Here is a 24,523-nt window from a genome sequence, read left to right as displayed (position 1 = left end):
TTGATAATAAAAAAAAAAAAGAAAAAGAAAAAAGAAATAACACACAGTGTACCCCTGGCTCTGCCGACTTAGCTCCTGACAATCCATTTTCTTGTTCTTAGAAATACTTTGAATTATAAAATGTTATTGTGGTTTTTGTTAGTATGCTGGGTCAAATAATTTTTATTGATTTCATTTTAAACTTCAAAGTTTGTAATGAGTTAAAATGTCCTTCAACATAATTATAGATCATATTTATTTTCATATTGTAAAATGCTAGTTAATCTGTTGAACATTTTAAAAGACTGGATTCCTTTTTGAGAATTTTATATATGAGCACTGTATTTACATAATTTTCCCCTTTCTCTCCTTCCTCCCACTCTCCCCAACCCCCATACTTTTTAAATACATCTTATTATTTAATTATTGTTTATATATGTATATGTGTATATTCAAATACTGATAAAGTATTTTGAAAAAAAAAAAAAGAAGTTAACAGCACTTGCTGTTCTTCCAGAGGGCCCAGGTTCTCAGCATCCACATGACAACTGTAACTCTAGTTCTAGGGAATTCAACACCCTTTCCTGACTTCTGCAGCTACCAGGCACACACATGATGTTCAGATATATATGCCTGCAAACGTTTAGTCATACACTTAAAAATAAATCTTTTTTTTTTTTTTTTTTTGATTTTTCAAGACAGTGTTTCTCTGTGTAGTTCTAGCTGTCCTGGAACTCACTCTGTAGACCAGGCTGGCCTGAACTTAGGAATCCACCTGCCTCTGCCTCCCAAGTGCTGGGATTAAAGGCGTGTGCCACCACTGCCCAGCTAAATAATTCTTTTTAAAAAAAAAATGCATTATTGTAAGATATGGTGGCACATGCCTGTAACCCCAGAACTTCTCAGGAGATGGAGATGTCCTCAGCTATACACTGAGTTCCAGGTTAAATAAGAGATCCTATCTCACAAAAAAAAAAAAAAGTGAAAGTAAAATAAAATAAAACCATATGGTATCAATACCTATTAAAATGGCTAAAATTCAAAACCACTTGCCTAGCACACATGAAGCTCTTGGTTCACTCTCCCAACAGCACATAAACTGTGTGAGGTGCATCATCACCTGTAGCGCCAGCACTCACCAGATAACGGCAGGAGAATAAGAAGTCAAGATCCCCCTTAGCCTGGGCTACATGAAACCCAGTCTTGGAAAAAATGTTTGATCATAACTAAAGTGATGAAGGTAACCTCATCTTGTCCTAACTCCACTTTGGTCTGCTTAGACACTTCTCAGCCTTGTACCCCATAACAGTGACATCAGCGTTGACAACACATTTCAGATTTCCATGACCCTAGCCATGGTTCAGATGTATTAACCAAAATAATGTTTACATGAATCTGAACTAAAATAATTGAAGAAGATATGGCAGGACCAATTGTCAGCCAGGTGGTGGTGGCACACACCTTTGATCCCAGTACTCAGGAGGCAGAAGCAGCTGTGAGTTCAAAGCCAGCCTGGTCCTTACTTTCTTTTGTAGATGATGGTCCAAACAGTTCTAGAACTCACTATATAGGCCAAGCTGGAACTCAGGCTCAGAGTCCGGCTCTGCCTTGTTGAGTGTTAAGATTACAGGAGTGCACCCACACCCATCTCTAAAGAGTTCAAAATTTAACAGAGTAAACAAAATCTGGATATCTAACAGGAAATAATTACTGTCTCACTCTTATGGGAATGAGATACCTTGCCTTCCACAGGATTTCTCATTCTAAAATAAAATCAGATACCTAGACTAAACTGAATTATTTTATATTTTAACCAAAGGAAACTACTTAGAAAGATTAAAATAAAAAAGGAGGACTGAGAACAGAGGTCAGTAAGGGAGTGTCTGCCTAACGTGCAAGGGCTAGGGGTTCATTCCCAGCTCTAAAAACTACATTAAAAAAAAAAAAAAAAAGGTTTGCCCTAATATTTCATAAAATTCATGCAGGATTTAGAGTCTAAAGTACTAAGAAAGGAATGGAGGGCAATATTAACTAAAACATATCTTAGTCTTAAACTAACTTCCTCCGGCAATGCCTGAAGGGGTCTGTCAATTCTGATAAACAAAGGACCAGAAACCAGGAAACAAGAAAACAAGCATTCTTAGTAGGAATGAATACTTAAGCTGGACTGTGGTTTGCTTTGTATTATAGCCAAGAGAAAAGTCCAGCAACTGCACTCACCTGTTTTGTTCCTCCAGCTTAGCCAGGAGTTCTAAGTCGTCTGGACTCAACTTTGATGGAGAAGACGGTGACTGTGTTGGTGTTGACAGTGTGGTGGATGAGGATGTGGTGTGTAGTGAGGCAGATGGACTTGCCACCTGACTGGCCATCTGACTGACTGTGTGCGATACAGTGTTCTTCACCCATGAGAGAGTAGAACTCAGCTTTTCTGCCACCTTGTCTGTCGCCACCTAAGAGTAAGAACAAAACGCATATTTTAGTTTTATTTCAGTCATTACCACAAACTTGGTGATCCTCATAAGTTTTACTTAAAAATCACTGAAATGATGAGGATTAAACCTGGTTTTGCTATTATTCTAACATCCAGATATTGAAACTGTTTTTTTAGATTTATTTGTTATGTCTGCCTACATGTATGTATATATACACACCATTCGCATGCCAATTGTCCTCAGACGTCAATAGAGGGTGTCTGATGCTGAGACCAGAGTTATACACGGCTGTGACGTGCCATGCAAATGCTAAGAGCCACACTCGGGTGCTCTAGAGGAACAGCAAGTACTAACTCACAAGCCACCTCTCCAGGCTGGGAACTGTTCATTTCTACTACGTTTCCAACATCAACAAACCAGAGTGTTTTCCAAGCAATAAAGCGAAGCCTGGCCTGATGGCACACACCTGTAATTCTAGTATTCAGGAAGCAGAAGGAAGGCAGGTCTCTGTGAATTCAAGGCCAGCCTGGCCTACATTCCTGGTTCCAGGAGCATCAGGACTACTAAGTGAGACCTTGTCTCCAAAATATTTACAAAATTTATATTTCACTAACATATACCTTAAAAATCTATATAGTACTTGGCTTCCTGTCGGAGTATAAAGATGTGATCGCTCAGCTTCCTGCTCTGGCCTTCTGCTCATGATGCCTTGCCATTATGGACTCCCCATTGAAAACTATAACCCAAAATACTTTCTTCTACTAAAAAAAAAAAAGTATACACACACACACACTATTTGTGTATATATGGGAATATTCCATCAAGATATAAATACATTTTTCCTTCTTTCTTTGTAAAGGATATTCTTTGAGATTTTGGTCAAAAAATATTTAAAAGCCAAGGAAGGAATATCAGGAGGGATGTGCTTAACATGCAAGACTAACAAGATTTTGTGTGTGTGTGTGTGTATGCATGATTTTTCTAGACAGGGTTTCTCTGTGTAGCCCTGGCTGTCCTGGAACTCACTCTGTAGACCAGGCTGGCCTCAAACTCAGAGATCCGGCTGCCTCTGCCTCCCAAGTGCTGGGATTAAAGGTGTGCGCCACCACTGTCCAGCAAAATCACTTTCTCTTGCTGAGAACCAGAGCCTAAGTCCCAACAGCACAGGGTAACTTAATGGTCTAGAGCCCTGGTTCTCAACCTGGAGTCAAATGACCCTTTCACAGGCCTCACCTAAGACCATCACAAACACAGATATTTACATTATGATTCATAACAGTAGCAAAATGAAGGGGGTGTGGGGGGGGTAATGAAGTAGCAACAAAAAATTTTATAACTGGGGGTCACCACAACATAAAGGGTTGCAGCATTGAGAAGGTTAAGAACCACTCATCCAGACTATCCAATAACCTCTGCGGCCTCCACAGGCACTGCATGCATGTGATGCACATACATACACAAGCACATACACACATAAAGTAAGTAAATTTTGCTGTTGTTTCATTTTTGTTTTTGAGACAGGGTCTCTCTACATTGCCCTGGCTAACCTGGAACTCACTACATAGATCAGGATGTACTCGAACTCACAGACATCCACCTGCCACTGACACTTGAGTGCTGGGATTAAAGGCATGCACTACCACATTTGAATAAGCAATGTTTCTTTTAAAAGACCTTGTGGATTAGCAAGCTGGCTCAGCCAGTAAACATGCTCACAGGTGCCTAGAGCCTGAGCTTGATCTCTGGGAGTCATGTAAGAGACGGCAGGAAAGAACAAGCTCCACAAAGTCCTCCTCTGTCCTCCATATGTGCACGATGGCAAACACGCCCATGAGTGTAAACACACACACACATGCATACTTACAGTAATTAAAAAACAAAACTTGTGACGTATGTAGCCATAAAGATTACAAGCCATGCAGTACTTGTATGACCTTAAGATTTCAAGTCTTATGTGATAGGATGACAAAACTTAAGCTCTACAAACTGTCTTCTGAATTAACATGCCAGCCACCCTTAAGTTTACGTACAGTAATTCATGCACAGACTTTAAAACACCAATGCATACACAAAAATCTCCAATGTCTGACAGTAGACAGTACTCTCATCATGGACTGTCCAAAGCTGTAAAGGGACGAGGTTCTCTCCCAACATCCTATACTTCACCCTAGTGTGAAAATTCCACGCGGGAAAAGAATTGTATGGAAAAATATTCTAAGACATATTAAGCCATTACACAAAGCAGTGGAACATCTAAGACAACAAAGATTCAGCTGCAGGTACTAATAGAGCAAGGATTTTATCCCAGCCTACCTCCTTTTTTTTCAGAATCCTCTCCCTGCTAAAATGTCTTTCCTTTTGAAATAGTTATTACAGAAGATGTCAGAGGGCCCTGGTCATAGAGGAGAAAGCCCTAAGAAAAACAAGCAAGATGAAATACAGGGCCTAAGGAAAGAATTACGGGGCAGAGTAGGTCCAGAGCTGGAGAGGTGGCTCCGTGACTGAGAGCACTGGCTGCTCTTCCAGAGGTCCTGAGTTCAATCCCCAGCAAACACACAGTGTCTCATGACCATCTGTGATGAGATCCAGTGTCCTCTTCTGGTGTGTGTTAAGAGGGCAGCAATGTGCTCATATTTATAAAATAAATAAATCAAAAATAAAACAAAACAAGCTGCATGCCATGCATCCAAAGAGGCACAGTAGGCATGACACTGCCCATTGTTCAAAATCTGGCCCCCATAGGCAGGATCTAAGGCTCCAGGTTTGCCACCAGGTAAAAGTGTTTACCATGCAACCTGGTGACCTGTGATCATCCCCTAGATTCCAGCCTCAGCTACATGAAGCTGGCTCAAAAATAAATGAAATTCTAAAATAGCTTTTAGTTTTGACCTTTTCACATCTTTGCATTCAATTACATAATGTGTGTTATCTTCCGCAGGCTTCAGGCTCACGCTACACTAGTAGTTCTGACCAGCACCTCTGACACACCAGCACCTCATGTCAGCCTCTTAACCTGCTGTCACTGCTTTTCTTTTTCAAAACATTTGTACTTTCTCTTGAAATTTCTTTATCCCCTATTATTTTAGGATAATGTTTAATGTCCAGAAATTTTTATATTTCCCAACTATTTTTCTAACTTTACAACACAAGTTATACAATGATAGAGTTACCAGTTTCTAACTTAATTCTGCTCTGGTCTCTGGGCACAAGTCAAAGAGCGTCTCATATCCCGGAATATGGTCTGTCATGTAAGCTTAGAGAAATGTGCTTTCTGCTGTAGTCTTCGCTCATCAACCACCCCTGCCAGTGTGCTCAGCAGCAGGCACATGGAGGGTAACAGTCTCCGGTTCTGATCCATGTCACTGTGAAGAAATGAATGACTGTACCTCCTTATATAAGAACTGTCTTTATTCCTGGAAACTTCCCCTCAAGTCTGTTTCATCTGAAATTAATATAAGTACTTCAAATTTCTTTTGATTTATCAGCAAAGCCAAAAAGGCAAATAAAAAAGTAAGTAAGGCCCAGGCATGGAGGTACATACCTGTAATCCCAGCACTCTGAAAGTTGAGGCAGGAAGATTCCAAATTCGAAGTTAGCCTAGGGCTATATAAGATCTCATGCCTCAAAAAAAAAAAAAAAAAGGAAACAAAAAATTTACATACATATACACAGAGGAGGGCAGGTATGAAAACATCTGGTGGTTTCTGGTTCTATTTTGGTATGGGGGAGGGCACTTTCCAGTCTTAGAAATACACGTGCAAATACGAAAGGATGTGTTCCCCTCTGAACTGAAGAGTTTTTCCAGTAATTATTTTACTGAAATGTAAAGTCATATCAAGGCAATAAAGTTTTAAATGTTTCTAATTACTTTGCATATATAGGTGCTTTGCCTGCATGTATGTCTGTACACCACGTGCAACCCTAACTCCCAGAGAGAGCATCTATTTCCTGGAACTGGAGTTACAAAATGTTATTAGCTGCCTGTGGGTGCTGGAACCAAACCTGGGTCACCTGGAAGAACAACCAGTGCTCTAAAGGACTGAGCCATCTCTCTATACAAATGAGTTTTTAATTACGTAAATAAAAACAAGTAGAAGATAAAAGCATGTTGTACTTTCACAACCTGTCTAATCAAGAGTCCTTGCTACATATTTTCCTGAAAAGCTTATTCTGGGAAAGGCTGTTATTTCTAAACAGCACTTGCTATTTACCCATCTCACTTTTCTCTCCATACTTCTGGCTATATTCAATATTTTGAATTCAAGTATAGTAAAAATACAAATGAGTGCTTTTTCTTTGCTACTTGGTATTGTCCCCTAATTTAAATCCCACAATGCTGTATGTCTCATACTGTCCTTCCACTGTTACATTAGCTATTATTCTTTAAGAAATAAAAATATTCAGAAAACATCAATATTGTCATCTAAACAAGGTCAACAAGCCAAAGCATTCGCTGTGTAATCCTGACTACCTGAGCTTGACCACAAAAAGCCAGATGCACTGGCTTGAATCTGTAATCCCGACATCCCTAAAGCAAAACTTTCGAACAGGAGAGCATCTGAAGCTCCAGGCTGGCCACCCTAGAGCACACAGAATGGCAGAAACAAGACAGATCCTGCTTCAGCAATGTGGGAGCAGAGAAAGAACTCCTGCACAGCATATTCAGAGTTCCACACATGTGCCATTCATTCTCACACCAGCACTCACACATGTCACACACACACCTTTAAAGTATAAATAATGTAATTAGAACGTATATTTAATAAGGCTGGGTGGGTACAGTTCAGTGATTCAGTGCTTGCCTAGTATGCCTGAGGTTCTGGGTTCAACCCCCAACACTTAAAGGGGGGAATGCATAGTAAGCTACCAACAAACCCTCTTAATATAAAACAAATTACCTGAATGGGAGGCACTTAGTAGCTTTTTTTTTTTTTTTTTTTTTTTTTTTTTTCTTCCCTGAGACAGGGTTTCCCTGTGTAGCCTTGGCTGTCCTGGAACTCACTCTGTAGACCAGGCTGGCCTCAAACTCAGAAATCCGCCTGCCTCTGCCTCCCAAGTGCTGGGATTAAAGGCGTGCGCCACCACTGCCCGGCCTCACTTAGTATCTTCTTGATAATTTAAGATTATGATTATTAAATAGCACATTGCAATGAATGAACTTTTAACATCCTGTAAAGTATTGTATTCATTCACCAAAAAAATGTTAACATATAAACTTGGGTCATGGCTGATACCTCTCCTGCCGAATAAAGAATGTAAGGCAAGTGTGGTGGCACCTGCAGCCCCAGAACTTGGGAGGCTAAAATATGAAGATTCCAAGTTCAAAGCCTGAGCTACATACACAGCAAAATGCCTTTGAAAACAAAGACAAAATTTTAAAAACATAAGTGCACAAAATAAGCATGTGTCATTACCACATCCAATGAAGGGGGAAGCTACAATTTTAGCTATCCACTTGTAGCCTACTTGTGTTTTCTACAGGTGGCCTGTATTAGTTTCCTAGGACTGCCATAACAAAGTACCACAAACCAGATAGCTTAAAATATATGGTATCTTTTGTCTTGCAGTTGTAGAGGGGTATATCTCCAATGGGGCTAGGATGAAGTTCAGGAGTACAGTGTGTGCCCAGCATATGGGAAGCTTCGTTCCATCCCCAGCATTGGGAGTGGGAGGGTACAGAAATTTAATGATTTTAATTTAAGTCCACACAGAGACTAAGGAAAAGCCAAGTGAAGATACTCTGACTAACAGCCCAGGTGAAGTTCCAGCATTAACTCCCAACCATGCACATGAACACACTTCAAATGATCCTGGGCGGAAAGCACAGACTGCAAGGCCAGACAGTCTCCTCAGTGTTCTGTCTAAACCCCTGACTCATAGGAGATGCTCACACACCTCAATGATTATTATGAAGTCACTAAGTATGATGGTGATTTGTTATACAACTCCAGCAGCTGGAACAGCATCATGCTGTTATTAAATTAAAATATTAACAATGCTTAAAGCAAAACCAGAAAATTAAATTTTTCAGCTATTAGTAAAGACTAATAGGGAACATGTTTTTAAGGAGACAGCAGATTCGAATACATAAAGGGGGGAAAAATCTTTTTTACTTGCTAACTTGTCATCTAAACAAGGTCTACTTAGCTGAGATGGCTCAACAAGCCAGAGCACTCGCTGTATAATCCTGACCACAAAAAGCCAGACGCGCTGGCTTGAATCTTGCCTAAAGTTATGATAGGTACAAGAATCACATACTAAAACGCAGGAATTAGAATCTAAGACCCAAAAAAACTATATTGAAGTCTGGAGGCCTGAAATAGCTCTTAAGATAGTGTGGTGCTCTGAATAGGAATGGTCCCCACAGACTCATATGTTCAAATTCTTGGCCTATGGGAGTGGTACTATTAGGAGGTATACCCTTGTCCAAGTAGGTGTGGCATTGTTAAAGGAAGTGTGTCACTGTGGAGGTCTCCTGCGCTCAAGCTCCACCCACTGTGGAATCTAGTCTCCTCCTGGCTGCTTTTGGATCAAGGTGTAGAACTCTAAGCTCCTTCTCCAATACCATGTCTGCCTGCATGCTTCCTTTCACGATAATAATGGACTGGAACTCTGAAATTGTAAGCCAGGCCCAATTAAAAGTTTTCCTTTATAAGAGCTGCCTAAGTCATGGTGTCTCTTCAAAGCAATATAACCCAAACTAAGACAGAAGGAAAAACTTGGGCTGGAGAACTCGTTCAGCAGTTAAAAGCACTGGCTGCTCTTCCAGAGGATTCAGGTTCAACTCCTAGCAAGCACATGAAAACTCACAACTGTCTGTAACTCTAGTTCTAGAAACAGATTTCTTCTGGCCTCCCTGGACAGCAGGACACATGTGGTGCACAGACATAAATTCAGGCAAAACATCTACACACATAAAGAAATAATTATTGAAACAGGCTAAAATATTCATTCAGTAACGAAAGGGCTAAGAGCTCTCAGGTCAGTGGCAAACAACCTCTGATTAAATTAAATGTGGAAAATTAGTTCACAGCCATTAAAAGAATGAAACACCAATGGATTCTAGAGCATTGATGAACCCTGAAACAGCATACTAAATGGAAGAAGTGGAATCCAGACTGCACAGTATAACTCCATTTGAATGAAATGTCCACTATAGGACCATTGCAGCCAGAAGAGACTGATGAGGGAGAACTGACAAGAGCAGAGGAGCAGAGCAGCAAATGCAGAGAGTATAATAGTGTCACCTCTCTGAGGTGACAGGAATTGTTTTTAAATTAACTATGACAATAGTTGCATGTATGAATAAACATACTAAAAGTCACTGAGTCATACTTTAGGTCAGCAGTTTTCAAATTGTAGGTCATGACCCCCTTGAAGGTTGACCAATCTTTTTACAGGGGTCCCCTAAGAACACTGGAAAACACAGATATTTATAATTCATAACAGCAGCAAAATGACAGTTATGAAGTAGCAATGAAAATAATTTTATGGTTAGGAGTCACCACAATGTGAGGTGTTAAAGGGTCACAGCATCAGGAAGGTTGAAAAACCACGGCTTTAGGTAAACAATTAGGGAGGTGTATACTATTTTCATTTGAAACTCAATACAAACATTTACTCAAGAGGGAACCAATGACAGGACCAAAGTAATGATACCACCAAAGTCGAAACTGGTAAACCAATGAGTTTATTAGAGTTATTCACAAGAGTATAGGTAAAAGGGCAAGGGCAGGGGCAGGGATAACTCAAAGACAGCTACATCACCAAGAGCAGGAAACCTGGAGTTCATTATACTACTTGCAGAGAGCTCAACAGGTCAGAGAATCTCTCCTTCAGGCAGGTCTGAGTCTCTTCCAGGCAGCAGACTAGTCTGTTCTCCTCAGCAGTTCTTACTGTTTATGTAACCTTGGGGGAAAGGAGGAGAAACAAACAGACCATTTGAATCTGGTCAGTTTCAGGGACTTCCTGTGACTAATGAGTTGCCTGTAGTTCTATGTTTAGGGTTAAGGCCCCATAAAATTTCCATCTTTCGTATTAGTATATCTTTTGGTGTCATCCTTGTTCAGGTCTTCTTTAGGCAGTCATGCTGATGAGACCTCATGCGTTTCATCATGTCTACTCTGATATTTCTAGGAAACAAAGTGTGACAGCAAATTCGCTAATCCTCTGGTTCTTACAATCTTTCTGCTTTCTTTGACTATGATTCTTGAGCTTTAGGTACAGGAGTTGGGTTGTATCAGTTGGGGCTGAGCACTACAGAGGTCAGCCCTTAAGTCATATATTACAGGTAACTGTACAGACTGAGCAGGTTGTGTTTATGTATCTAGAAATACACACACAGACAGACATACACAGAAAGAGAAGAGAGAGACAGAGAGACAGACAGAGAAAGAGAACAATTAAAATAGAGGTCATAAATTTAAGAGCAGGGGGATCAAAGAGAGGAAACCAAAGGGTGAATACAAAGTAATTACATTTTAATTTCAAAAACTAAAAAATTAACATAAAAATAATAATAAACATGAGTAAAGCAACCTCCCCAAAAAGGCAAACACCACTAAACACTCAAACATTGCTCTTACTGCTCTCAAAATTTTTCTTAAGATACTGCTCTCCTATATTTTAGACCCTAGAATTTTAGACACCTGTGTGGTGTGGTATGTGGGGTGTGTGTGTGTGTGTGTAGGACATTGTCTGCATTAAGGACAGGTGTGTGTGCACACGTGTGCATGTACTGGTGCCAGAGGTTTTCCATCACTCTTTGAGGCAGGGTCTATCCCTGAACCCAGAGCTCACCTAGTATTCACACTGGCAAGTCAGCAAGCTCCAGGGAAGCACCTTCCTTCCCACCCACCCTGTTCTACCCCATGCTGGAGTTACAGGTGCATGACAGTGCACTCATTCTGGAATGACACTGGGATGTGAACTCTGATCCTTAAGCAGAGTTGCAGGAACTTTTCCATTGAACTTGTTTGGGATTTGTTTGGGGACTGGCTTGACACACAAACTAGAGTTACCTGAAAGGAAAAAACCTCAATTAAGAAAATGACTCCATAAGATCTGGCTGTAAGGCATTTTCTTAACTAAAAATTGATGAGGGAGGACCCAATCCATTGTGGGTGGTACCATCCCTAGGCTGATGGTCCTGGGTTCTACAAGAAAGCAGGCTGAGCCAGTAAATAGCACCCCTCTATATACTCTGTATCAGCTCCTATCCCCAGGTCCCTGATCTGTTTGAGTTCACATCCTGACCTCCTTTGATAATGAACAGTGATATGGAAGTATAAACCAAATAAACCCTTTCCTCCCCAACTTATTTTTTGTTTGTTTTGGTTTTAGTCATAGTGCTTTATCCTAACAATAGAAACCCTAATTAACATGGTCAGTGTCTCACTATGTACCCCATTATAGCCTGGAACAAGTAATCTCTTGCCTCTGGTTTCTAAGTGTTGGGATTATAGGCATGCATAACTAGCCCAGATGCAATGCTAGGGTTTTTTTTTTTAGCTTTGTTCTTTGACTTTACAATTCCATGTATCATAAAATTACTCTTCATGTTATGATTGTCCTGTTATAATTTTTTGTTAACTTGCTTTGAAATTTTCAGCTTTTCTTTTTACCCTTTCCTATTTCCTGGCATGTAGTAAAAGGAAGCTGTGTAATACAACTGTTTTTGATTATCAAAGATTAATTGTACAGATGTCTATTGTAACATACATGTATGTGTACAGTGATCCTATCTACTCACTCTAAGACCTCTTACAATTTTTTTAACATTTAATTTTATATGTGAGTCTTTTGCCTGAATGTTTGTACAACTCATGTGTGCCTTGTGCCCAGAAGTCAGAAAAAGTGAACATCAGATCCCCTAGAACTGGAGTAACATAGCTGTGACCCACCATATAGGTGCTGAGAACTAAACCCAGGTCATCTGCAGGAGTAACAAGTGCTCTTAACTGCTGCACCATCTCTCCAGCTTTCAAGTACATCCTTTCTCCACATTTCCCCTTTCCATTTTAGTTTGTCTTCCTCCTCGGATTCTAACTCTGGGGATGGGGAGGGAGATTTTGTTTTGTTTTGTTTTGTTTTGTTTTTGTCTGTTTTAAGATAGTCATTCTATGTAGCTCTGGCTGTCTTGGACCTATATAGACCAGGCTGGCTTCAAATCATAGAGATGTACCTGTCTCTGCCTCCCAAACGCTGCCATTAAAGGCCTGTGCCACCATGCCTACATATGTTTGGCAGGGAGAAGGGAAGAGGGGAGAAAGAAAAGAGTATTTGAGTAGTTGGTTCCAGATGGTAGACTACAAAGTCACATGCCTACATCTGTTTAATGATGTCCTCTGTTACTTAACATGTGACCTCCAGGTTCCAACCATTTTCCTGGAGACAACAGGACTGTATTCTTCTTTATGGATGAATAAAACCACATTGCTTATATGTAACACATTTTCGTTACCCAGTTGTCTTAGCTACTGCTCTATTGCTATGAACAGACACTATGACCAAGGGAACTTATAAAAGAAAGCATTTAATTGGGGGCTTGCTTATAGTCTCAGGTGAGTCTATCATCATAATGGTGGTACAGTTAACAGATCGGCAGGCATGCACTGGAGCAGCAGCTGAGAGCTTACATCAGAGCCAAAGCAGGAAGGGGAGAGAGGGAGGGTAGGAGAGGAAGGGAAACAGGGAGGGGAAGAAAGGGAGGAGGGAGGGAGGAAGAGGGAGAGAAGGAGAGAGTGACAGACATTTGTGTGCTTCATTCCCAGTTGGTAAACTACTGGGACAGTTTTGGAAATATGTGTCCTTATTAGCACAGGGGTGCCCTTGTTAGACAAGGAGTGCCAATGGGGTAGGCTTTTAGCTTTGAAAAGTCTATTCCAGTCCCAGTCTCTTTCTACCTGCTGCTTGAGGACCAAAATATAAAGCTCATAGCTACTGCTCCAGCACCAGGCCTACCTGCATGCTACCATGTTCCCTGTCTTAATGATAATGGACTTAGCCTGTGAAACTTAAAATAAGTCCCCAACTAAATATTTTCCACTATAAGAGTTGCCTTAGCCGGGCGGTGGTGGCGCACGCCTTTAATCCCAGCACTTGGGAGGCAGAGGCAGGCGGATTTCTGAGTTCGAGGCCAGCCTGGTCTACAGAGTGAGTTCCAGGACAGCCAAGGCTATACAGAAAAACCCTGTCTTGAAAAACCAAAAAAAAAAAAAAAAAAAAAAAAAAAAAAAAAAAAAAAGAGTTGCCTTGAACATGGTGTCTCTTCACAGCAACAGAAATCCTAAGAAACCTCCCCCAAACAGCTCTACCAGCTAGGGACCAAGCATTCAAATATATGATCCTATAGGGGTTATTCTCACTCAAACCACCATATTCCATTCCCTGGCCCCATGGACTTGTAGACATACATAGTGTAAAATGCATTTAATCTAATTTCAAGAGTTCCGTAGTTCTTTCACAGTCTCAACACTGTTTAGAAGTCCAAAAACCAAAGTACTGTCTGAGACTCAAAGCAATCTTTTAACTGTAACCCCCCTGTAAATTCAAAAAGCAAATTACATACTTCCAACATACAGTGGCACAGAATACACATTATTCCAAAGGGAATGGAAAGAAACATAATGAGCAAATACTGGACCAAAGCAAGACAGAAGAGCAGCAGGATAGGTAGACTCCACCTACTGTAACTAACTCATTATCTGATGTCAATGGACTTAAGACAGATCTTTGGATCTCCCACTCCTAGCTTTGCTGACTACTACACACTTTTCTGTTGGGACGGTTTCACTTCCTTTATGCAGCTCTCCCTGGAAGACATCCCAAAGCTCTGGCATCTCCAGTACCTACAGGGTCTTCAACACAATCCAGCCCTCATTTTCACAGCTTCACAAGATGGTCTTTCGGGGCCTCCATGCAAGGACTGCCCTGCCACATGCCTGGCCTTAATTGTGGAGGATGATTCCACAAACCCTTTATTCCTGTATTCTTAAAAACCCTAATTCAGAAGTAGGGGCCCATCCTGCCAGGTTCTTCTTTCTGCTTGGACTGGAATCCAGCCCCCTTTTAAGTTAAATTTGCACAAACTTTCCTTTGTTGCTGCTCCTTAGGAACAAATAATTCCTTAAGTCTTTTTCTTTTCACAAGTTGCAGGGTTACCCTAATCACCCTAAGGACACCACTCCCCTTATTCTGTCTCACTATCTTTTTGAGCATTTAAGACTTGGCTCCAGGCAGGACAGTGGTGGTGCACCCCTATAATCCCAGCACTTGGGAGGCAGAGGCAGGAGGATTTCTGAGTTCGAGGCCAGCCTGGTCTACAGAGTGAGTTCCAGGACAGCCAGGGCTACACAGAGAAACCCTATCTCGGAAAAAAAAAAAAAAAAGACTTGGCTCCAACATTAAATCTTCTGGTGCTCTTGCTCTACGCAAACTGGACATTTTGTCTTACTTTGTGCCCTGCTTGCTCTTTGTCACTGAAGAGCTGCATAAGATTACTGACATGCATAAGATTACTACATGACGTAGTCAATACTAGGTTGTCTTGAAATCTCCTCTGCAAATGCTATTAGTCTAAAATGGAGGTTCTCAACCTTCCTAATGCTACAACTCTTTAATACAGTTCATGTAGTGATTCTCAACTATAAAATTATTTTCATTGCTACTTCATAACTGTAATTATGCTACTGTTATAATATAAATATTTGATATGGAGGATGTTCATAGGCAGCTACTGTGAAAGAATCATCCAACCTCTCCAGCAGACTTTTCTGGACAAGGGCAGAAAACAACCATATTCTTGGCAAAATATCAAAAAATAGTCTCTTAACACAGTTTAGATAATACTGTTGCCCTCTGGAATCTCTCAAGCTGGGCCTCCACTGCCCATGCTGCTCTTAGGACTACTGTTTCCCAAGCTTGCCTCACTACAGCATTCAACCACTTTACTTGTCCAAAGTCCACTTTTCTCTTATAAGCAGCATGGCCTAACTCAGAAATAGCCCAGTCCCTGGTACCAACATCTGTCTTAGTTACTTTTCTACTGCTGTAAAGGGATACTATGACCAAAACAATGTAAAAATACCACGTAAACAATCAAGCACAGAGTTTGCAGAAATGCAGCTGAATTCACAGATTATGCCTCATGGTGGGAGCCGACTTTAAGCAGAAAGCGGCTAGAAAGCACCTATCAACTTTGCAGCCATCTGAAGTCATCATATACCCTGATGAGAGACTTGTTTTTCAATAACCTACAACAGCTGAAGCGCACTCTGATAAATATCTTGTTTATCCCACATAGCTTGTTTTGCTGTTTAGTGACCCCAGCTGCATGGTGCACGTGGTAAAATGTTTACCTGTGTTCTCCTGCTTGTGCTTATAAATACCCAGGATTTCCTTGTAATAGGGTCAATAGGAGAAGTCAATAGGAGAGGTTAATATGAGTGAATAGGAGACAGTAAAGGAGACTTGACCACACACCCTGTCTTGTCTCTATTCTTCTCATCTCTTACCCCTCCATCCCCACTCTCTCTCTTGACCAGAGAATTTAGGCCCAAAGCGTGGGGCAGTGCGGTCCTCAACATTAGTGGCGCCCAGTGTGAGGCTCCAGTAAGTGGGATACAGTGAAGGACACCGCAGGAATTGGAAGCGGCCATCCTCGATCCTGCACTGGAGAACCAGTCAACTGATGGAGCTGGCTAAATTCAGAGGTGAAACAAAGGTGATTGTAGGGAGACCAGTAGGTCATAGTAACGAAAAATGGGGCAAGAAATAAATAAGCAGAAACAGATGAAAAAGGCTTTAAAGATGCAAAGAGTAAATTGCAGGCTGCTCTGAGTCAAGAGAGCCAAACAGATAAATAGATAAATAGAAGGTTGCTCTAGGCAGAGAGCTAAACAGAAAGATAGTGTTAATCAGTTGTGTTAGACTGATTCAACTTTCAAAATGGTTATGATTCTGAGTTGTGTAGTTAGATTTTCCTCTGGATAAAAACTCAATGTAAAGGTTTTTCTGGTTACTGGCCAAAGGATAGACAGATTTGGGAAAAAAGGTTTTTCTATGAGTTTTTCTGATGAGGTCATTAAGGTAGTAGTTATATCTTCCAGAATTATATGGATCAGACATGACAGAGGTAGGCCTCCAGAACACTAGATTCCAGAGAATCAAAATAATTATCTTGATACTAAAATTTGTTTTGAGATTTGTATATTACAGAATACACAGCTTTGGTGAATGAATCTTCTTATCACCTGAATGTTCACTGATGCCCTGGACTTCCAGCTGGATGCAGTTAACACAGACAGAGGCTTATCAATTTACCTTTCCCCTCATCCCTCTTCTAATATCTCAACACCCATGTTCAACTTGAAGAAGTTAATGAAGACTAGACGCCCCAATTCCCTGGACTTGGGGACTGAGGTGGTTAATATTAGGCTGTCTTTCTAGGGAAAAGCAATGGTTTTATTGGAATAGGAAGGAAGAGCTAAAATTGATTACACAGCCATAATCTATTGGTAGAAATCTGTATAATTGTTACTAAGTTGATGCAAATTCAAGGATATCATTGGTATAATTTCTTCTACTGAAAATTTGTGGGTACAAGGCTTAGACCTTTTACTTCTCCAACAGGGGAAGTTGTGTGTTGCCTTAAAGAGTGTTGCTTTTATACCGACTATTAAGTCTCTTGTCTCTTGGGTTCATGCGGTTCAACTGACTGATGGCTTTTGTATGACAAGAGATAGATGCTATTCAAATGAAACCTATACAGGTCCGCTATTTCAGGCTGGAAGTAGGGGACTCTGAAACCTCTGTCATCAAGACTGATGAGGATTAACCCCTAACTTACACACTAAGCCGGATAGTCAATGACGGGTTAAGAGAACATACCGAGACCCTTGCCCCTAAAAGAAGAGAGGCCTCACCATCCTAAGATAGGAGCTCAACCAATGGCTGTTGAGTATCCAAGGACGGGAAAGGGAGGCGGGGGTCCTTTGTTCCAACCTAGGAAAGGCACGGTTTCCGTAAGTTTTCCCAGCCTTCCCTTTTGAAAAAAATTTAAAAAGGGGGACCTGTTGGGAGCCGACTTTAAGCAGAAAGTGGCTAGAAAGCAGCTATCAACTTTGCAGCCATCTGGAGCCATATACCCTGATGAGAGACTTGTTTTTCAGTAGCCTACAACAGCTGAAGCACACTCTGATAAATATCTTGTTTATCCCACATAGCTTGTTTTGCTGTTTAGTGACCCCAGCTACATGGTGCACGAGGTAAAATGTTTTCACCTGTGTTCTCCTGTTTGTGCTTATAAATACCCAGGATTTCCTTGTAGTGGTGGGGGGGTGTGTATGGTGGTCAGTAGGAGGTGTGAATATAGTCTGTGGGAGACAGTAAAGGAGACTTGACTACAGATCCTCTGGCTTGTCTCTATTCTTTGTCTCTTCCCCTTCTCCCCCCCCCCCCCTCTCTCTCTTGCTATAAACCTCAACCTGCGGAACAGAGCGGGCCGTTACAGTTTGGCGCCCAAAGTGAGGCTCCAGTAAACGTTACAACCTCACTGAACTGATTCTTAATTTCTACAGGGGTATATGACCAATTTTTTAACCTTCTCTCCATATAAGTAACAGTTATCTGAAAAGGTGCAATCTTTTACTATATATACATATACATATGCCTCCTGAAATAGCTGAAGACATTTTATGTAGGATCTACTGTGGAGTATCACTTTAAAATGAGGAATGGTAAGATGGTTCAATGGATAAAGGCACTTGCCAAACCAGACAACCTAGTTCACTTTCTGGGACTCACACGCTAGGAGAAAACAGACTGCTGTGTCTTGTCCTCTAAACTCTATACACCTGCTATGACACACACATGCCTATGTGCATACACATTAAATAATAAATAAAATGTAACTAGAAATGAAGTCATGAGCAAAACAGGTATGTTCCTTTCACAGAGCTAGTGAAGAAAGCAGACCAAAAGTGAACAGTCACAAGGATACACACAGCATGGGGACAATGAGCATCAGGACTTGAGGGGTCTTTCAGGACTACTTAGAGCCAGGAATGGTTGTGCACACCGGGGATCCCAAGCCCATGGAAGACAGAGGCAAGGAGGGTCTCAGGTCTCAGCATTACATAGAAAAACACTATCTCAAAGCAATAAGGGATGAAGCTAGGCACTAGTGGCTCACACCTTTAGTCCCAGCACTCAGGCAGCAGAGGCAGGCAGATCTCTGAGTTAAGAGATCAGTCTGATCTACAGAAGTGAATTCCAGGACAGCCAGGGCTACACAGAGAAACCCCATGTCCAGAAAAAAAAAAAAAAAAAATGAAAGATGAAGCACAAATGCAAGAGCTTGTAACTATTAAAAATTATATACTGTTATAACTATTATTATAAGTATAATAAATATTACTATAGCCGGGCGGTGGTGGCGCACGCCTTTAATCCCAGCACTTGGGAGGCAGAGGCAGGTGGATTTCTGAGTTCGAGGCCAGTCTGGTCTACAGAGTGAGTTCCAGGACAGCCAGGGCTACACAGAGAAACCCTGTCTCAAAAAAACAAAAAAATAAAATAAATATTACTATAACTACTTAAATCTTTCTAGTAGCTACATTTTTTATAAAGTAAAAACAGGTTACATATAGCTTAATATAGCCAAATGTTATTCAATAGATAAATGAATATGATAACATTCTTTAATACTAAATCTGAAAGTCAACATATATGTATAACCCTTACATAACATGTCAATTCAAACTAACCACAGATCAAGCACTCAATAGTCTACTAGTCTGGCTAGTGGCATCTATAGTGAAAAGTCCAGCTTACAAACAAGGCTAAAAGCACTAGCTTAAAGGCAAATGTAGGAGGAAACTGAACATGTTAGAGAGCAAATCATAATAATATTAAAAAGGAATCTGAGCTCTATCTAGAGTGTAACTGGAAACCTCTAGAGGTTTAAACATGGGAGACCATGATCTTAACTTGCTTTATGAGACTAGTTAATATAAAAGGTGTATTTTTAGGGAGGGAAGATCAGACAAGAGAGACTAATCAGGTAACTATTAAATCTAAGTGAAAAGCAGTATGATTTAGGCTTGTGAGGGAACAACAGAGATAAACACAGATGTAAGTAAGACACTACTGCAAAATGGCTTTCTGATGAAACAGATCTAGAGTATAGGAGAACAATTCAAAGATAAAATCTGCCCTGACTTGAGCAACTGACACTATGATTTCCTGAAACTAGAAAAACCACTTGTTTTAGTTAGGGTTTTACAGCTCTGAACAGACAACATGACCAAGGCACCTCTTAAGAAAATATTTAATTGGGGCTAGCTTACAGGTTCAGGGGTTCAGTCCATTATCATCAAAAGACCTACAAGGATATACTTATATACAACATACATACCCATAAGCATAATAATGTTGTTTGTGATTTTTGCTTTGTTTAGATTCTTTTGTTTGGGACAGAGTCTCATGTATCCCAGGCTGACATTCAATTCATGATCCTCCCTCCCAACTCCCTTTCCAGGGTGCTGGACTATAGGAATGCACTACTGTGGCTCTTTTGAGATATTTAAAAAAAATATCTTACATAAAATGAGTATTTTCAAATATATTACTGCTCAATCAAAGCATATATATTAATATAACTGTAATACTACTCTCTAGAGCAATCAATCTCTCTCTCTCTCTCTCACACACACACACACACACACACACACACACACACACACGTTCACTCAGAAACTGCTCACAATGAAACAGTTGGCCAGGCAGCAATGTGTTATAGTCAATCACAGTCAGGAATGGCAATGAGGAAAGAGAGTAAATTAGAACAAAGTACTTAAATAATTAATCATAGAATTTTATGGCATGTGTTACGTCAACCTGACAGAATCTAGAATCACCCAGGAGATAAGCTTCTGTGACCACCTGTGAGGAACCATCTATGATTAAACTAGCCTCCGGACATGCCTTCAAAACTCTGTCTCTGAGGATGACAGCATTCCATGGGCTAAAGTCTTGAACTGGATATAAAGAGCAAGCTAAGCAAGCTTGGGCATTTGTAAATCTCCACTATGACTGCATATGAAATGTGACCAAAATAAACTCTTCCTCAAGTTGCTTTAGTTGGGTATTTTCTCAAGCTGTTTGTTACAGCAAACAGCTCAATGGAACTTAAATCTGAGTTTAAGTAAGTATCAGTGTTTACATCCTCAACTGTCCCAATGTACTTGAACAAATTAATATATATTATTTTCATACATAGGAAAAGATTTTTGTAGAGTCTTTCTTCATGTCAAGACAAGTTTATTTCTAGTCTTAAAAAATATTTAAGATCTGGAGAGATAACTAAGAGCTCGGGCAGCTGTTCCACAGGTCCCAGACTCAGTTCTCAGCACCAACATGGCAGCTTGCAACCATTTGTAACTCCAGTTCCAAGGAACCCAATGAATTCTTTTGGTCTCTAGAGGCACCAGGCACATAGGTGGTGTACTGGCATACACACAGGCAAAACAGCCATCCACACACATAAAAGTTTAAATATACATACTTAAAAAAATAAAAGGTAGCAGGGTGGTGGTGACACACGCCTTTAATCCCAGCACTTGGGAGGCAGAGGCAGGCGGATTTCTGAGTTCGAGGCCAGCCTGGTCTACAGAGTGAGTTCCAGGACAGCCAGGGCTACACAGAGAAACCCTGTCTCGGAAATAAATAAATAAATAAATAAATAAATAAAATAAAAGGTGAAAAATTGCATAATAGTCACCATATGATGAGATCATGGCTTCAGGTTAGCAGCATACCTGAAAAAGACGCAGAGCTAAATAATAGCTGGTTCTGCTGTTTCTGTGTTGGCCAGAGAAGACACCTTCACAAAACCCTACGCAGTACCTTACATGCCTGACAACCCAACTGGAACCACCAGGACTCCAGGAGAGACGAAACGCATACCAAAAGTCCTCCAATGCATGTGACACACATACACACACACAATATAACTTAAAATTTTACAAAGAATTAGTGTTAATTAGTGTTAATTAATGGGAACAAGTACTTTTTATATAAACAAGCAACAATATCTTCCATGTCAGAAGCATAATCAATACATCAAATGGAGGGGGGTGGTTGTTTTATTGTCTTATTTGCAATATTACAAACGAAGAATATAAGTTTTAAAACAGCCTGTAAATATGCACAAAAAAGAATTTTAAAACTGGGGCTGGCTGGAGAGATGGCTCAGTGCTTAAGAGGACCAGCTGTTCTTCCAGAGGTCCTGAGTTCCCAGCAACCACATGGAGGCTTAGAACAATCTGTAATGGGGTCTGGTGCCCTTTTCTGGCCTGCAGGTGTACATGCAGATAGAGCACTCAATAGATAAATCTTAAAAAAAAAAATAATTTAAAACTATGTCTTTCAGGGATAAGGGTACATACAGTTCAGTGTAGAGCACACATCCAGCACACAGAACACCCAAGGTCCAATCTCAAGAACAAAAACAAAATTAAGCTTTCAATGGTATGAATGAATAGCCAGGACATCCCTGGGTTGAAAGTCACTTATGTAAGTTAACAGCTGCCTGAGAAATGGAATGTAAAAATACAACAAACACTGGGGGAAATCTAAAAATTCATAGAAATTATGGAGAAAGGGAAGAACAAGAAACAATACAACAGCAGAGAAAGTTCCTTTCCTTCCATGTCACTGTGAAGCTAAATTTCAGAAAAGCAAAACTTGAGCAGGACAGCTCGAGCGGCTGCCCCCACTCTCATCCTGTCAGCATTACTATGTGCCAGGTCCTCAGACAAGACTTTACATTCATGTCTTAGTTAACCCTCACTGAGACAGATTTTTTAAAGCATGGGAAGCTCAACAACTTTCCCAACATGTCTGAGCTAATAAATGCTTGAGCCACATAATACCAGCCCTAAAATAAACCTAATCAACTATGAGTCACCGATAAGGTCAGCTATAATTTTAAGACATAAACTGAAAACATGTCATGCCTGAGAATTCCATTCATCTGATACCTTTTTAGAAAATTTAATTAAGGGGCTGGAGATATGGCTCAGTCAGTGGTTAAGAGCACCGACTGCTCTTCTAGAGGTCCTGAGTTCAATTCCCAGCAACCACATGGTGGCTCACAGCCATCTGTAATGGGATCTGATACCCTCTTCTGATGTGTCTGAAGAAAGCAATGGTGTACTCATATACATAAAATAAATAAATCTTTAAAAAAAAAAGAAAATTTAATTAAAATACTGAGATGGACAAACTGGAAAATAGGATTATTTCCATCCTGCAGGGAAACTCCTTTAGATAATTCAAAATAGCTTCAGGAAGTCCCTAAAACTGACCAGATTCAGAGTCATTCTCAGACAATCCAAGCTGAAATGAATGCTATGGCAGACCGGAACAGCCTGGGGGGTGGGGGGGCAGAAACCAGCCCAGCTGCCTGGAAGAGCTTTACAATAAGTCACCTGGAAAGGACACTCTCCACCCTGTTGAGCCTCCTCCAGGTTCCCAGCTTCTGTGAGCTGTAACCCATGCAGCTAGGCTTTGGTGATGCAGCTGTCTTTGAGTTATTTCTGTTCCTGTAAATAACCTCTCACCCATATCCCTGTAACAATCCTAATAAAAAGCACTGAATCACCGTTTTACTTTGGTGGTTGTAGAGACTCTGTTAGGCATCACCTGTCAATGAAAACCCTATAGCAATGAGATGAGGCAGAAATAGAAGGTGGGACATCCCACAGAGAGAGAGAAATTCTGAGACAAGAGTGAGGCACTGGAGACTCACCCCAAACAAAGGAGCCAGTCACATGAAACTGAGTCAAGGTGACCAATCATGTGGCGGGAGTCAGAATAGAATAAATGGATAATTCACTTATACAAGCTAGCTGGGGAACAAGCCAAAGCTTCTGGCCTTTATTCATGAAATTCTAGGCATTTAATCATGAAATATTAAGTCTCAGAGTCATTATTTCTGGGGACAAAGAGGCCAGCTGAAAAAGCTCATGTGGTGGCTATACATTGGTCTGTCCTGGGCTCCCTACCTGGGATGAATAAGACATGTGTTGTGTCTGTCACAGCCCAACACATGGAGCTAAGTTCACACTGCAGTCTCAGCCCTCTAGAGGCTAACAAGAGTAGCTTGCGCCAGGCGGTGGTGGCGCGCGCCTTTAATCCCAGCACTTGGGAGGCAGAGGCAGGCGGATTTCTGAGTTCGAGGACAGCCAGGGCTATACAGAGAAACCCTGTCTCGAAAAAAACCAAAAAGAGTAGCTTGCACATATTTAGCTTTCTCAAGGCTCTGGGTTTGATCCCAAGCACTGACTAAAAGATAAGGAAGCATTAAGATGTAAAACTTTTCCCAGCACTCAGAAGGTAGAGACAAGCAGACCTCATGGGTTCAAGGCCAGCTGTGGCTATGTAGAGAGACCCTGATTCAAAATATAAATACATTTAGTTAGTTAAGTTAGCTTTTAGAAAGTTGTAAAACTTTTACTTCACTAGATATTTTTCTTCAGCTAGTTACAGAAAGCTCTAATAAAGTCAAACAAACACTAAATCACCCTTTAAAATAAAAAGTGCACCTCCAGGCAGTGGTGGCACACACCTTTAATCCCAGCACTTGGAAGGCAGAGGCAGCCTGCCTCTGATCTCTGTGAGTTCAAGGGTAGCCTGGTTTACATAGGGAGTTCCATGACAGCCAAGGTTACACAGAGAAACCCTGTCTGGGGGGGGGGGGGGTATCATATTCCTGCTTAGAAACAAGGATACATCGACTGAGCCTTCCCTCAGTTTGTAAGTCTTGTGAGCAAGGAATTCTGTCCATGTAGACAAAATACACCGATCTCCCCATACCTACCATTATGCTTGATAAGCAGATATTGAGCCAGTTAAGCTGAGTTTCCTGGACTTGGCCACATTTCCTCACTCACTCTACTAGCCTTACATGTGACGTACAAATGCCCCAGGCTACTTGACAACTTCTATTACCTTTTCTATCTAGCAGTGTAACAAACCGAAAAGAACAAACAAGTTCAGAGTCTTTATTTTTGTTCTCACCTATTACAGAAATTACAAATAAACATCCA

General features: G+C 40.8%; 1 protein-coding gene across 4 annotated transcripts in view; it reads right to left on the bottom strand.

The window, feature by feature from the left end:
- The window catches only part of Evi5 (ecotropic viral integration site 5), a 155,091-nt gene that overhangs the window by 116,465 nt on the left and 14,103 nt on the right, over positions 1-24,523 (bottom strand). For all 4 annotated transcript variants that reach the window (XM_034508411.2, XM_034508407.2, XM_076937789.1 and 1 more), the window contains exon 2: positions 2,200-2,429. In XM_034508411.2, the coding sequence (XP_034364302.2) occupies positions 2,200-2,429 (230 nt within the window). The remainder of the gene's footprint in view (positions 1-2,199; positions 2,430-24,523) is intronic.

Source organism: Arvicanthis niloticus, chromosome 7 (assembly GCF_011762505.2).
Source record: "Arvicanthis niloticus isolate mArvNil1 chromosome 7, mArvNil1.pat.X, whole genome shotgun sequence".
NCBI classification, from domain to species: domain Eukaryota; kingdom Metazoa; phylum Chordata; class Mammalia; order Rodentia; family Muridae; genus Arvicanthis; species Arvicanthis niloticus.
The sequence above is the reverse complement of the archived record's forward strand: the minus strand, read 5'-3'. Positions and strand labels throughout refer to the sequence as shown.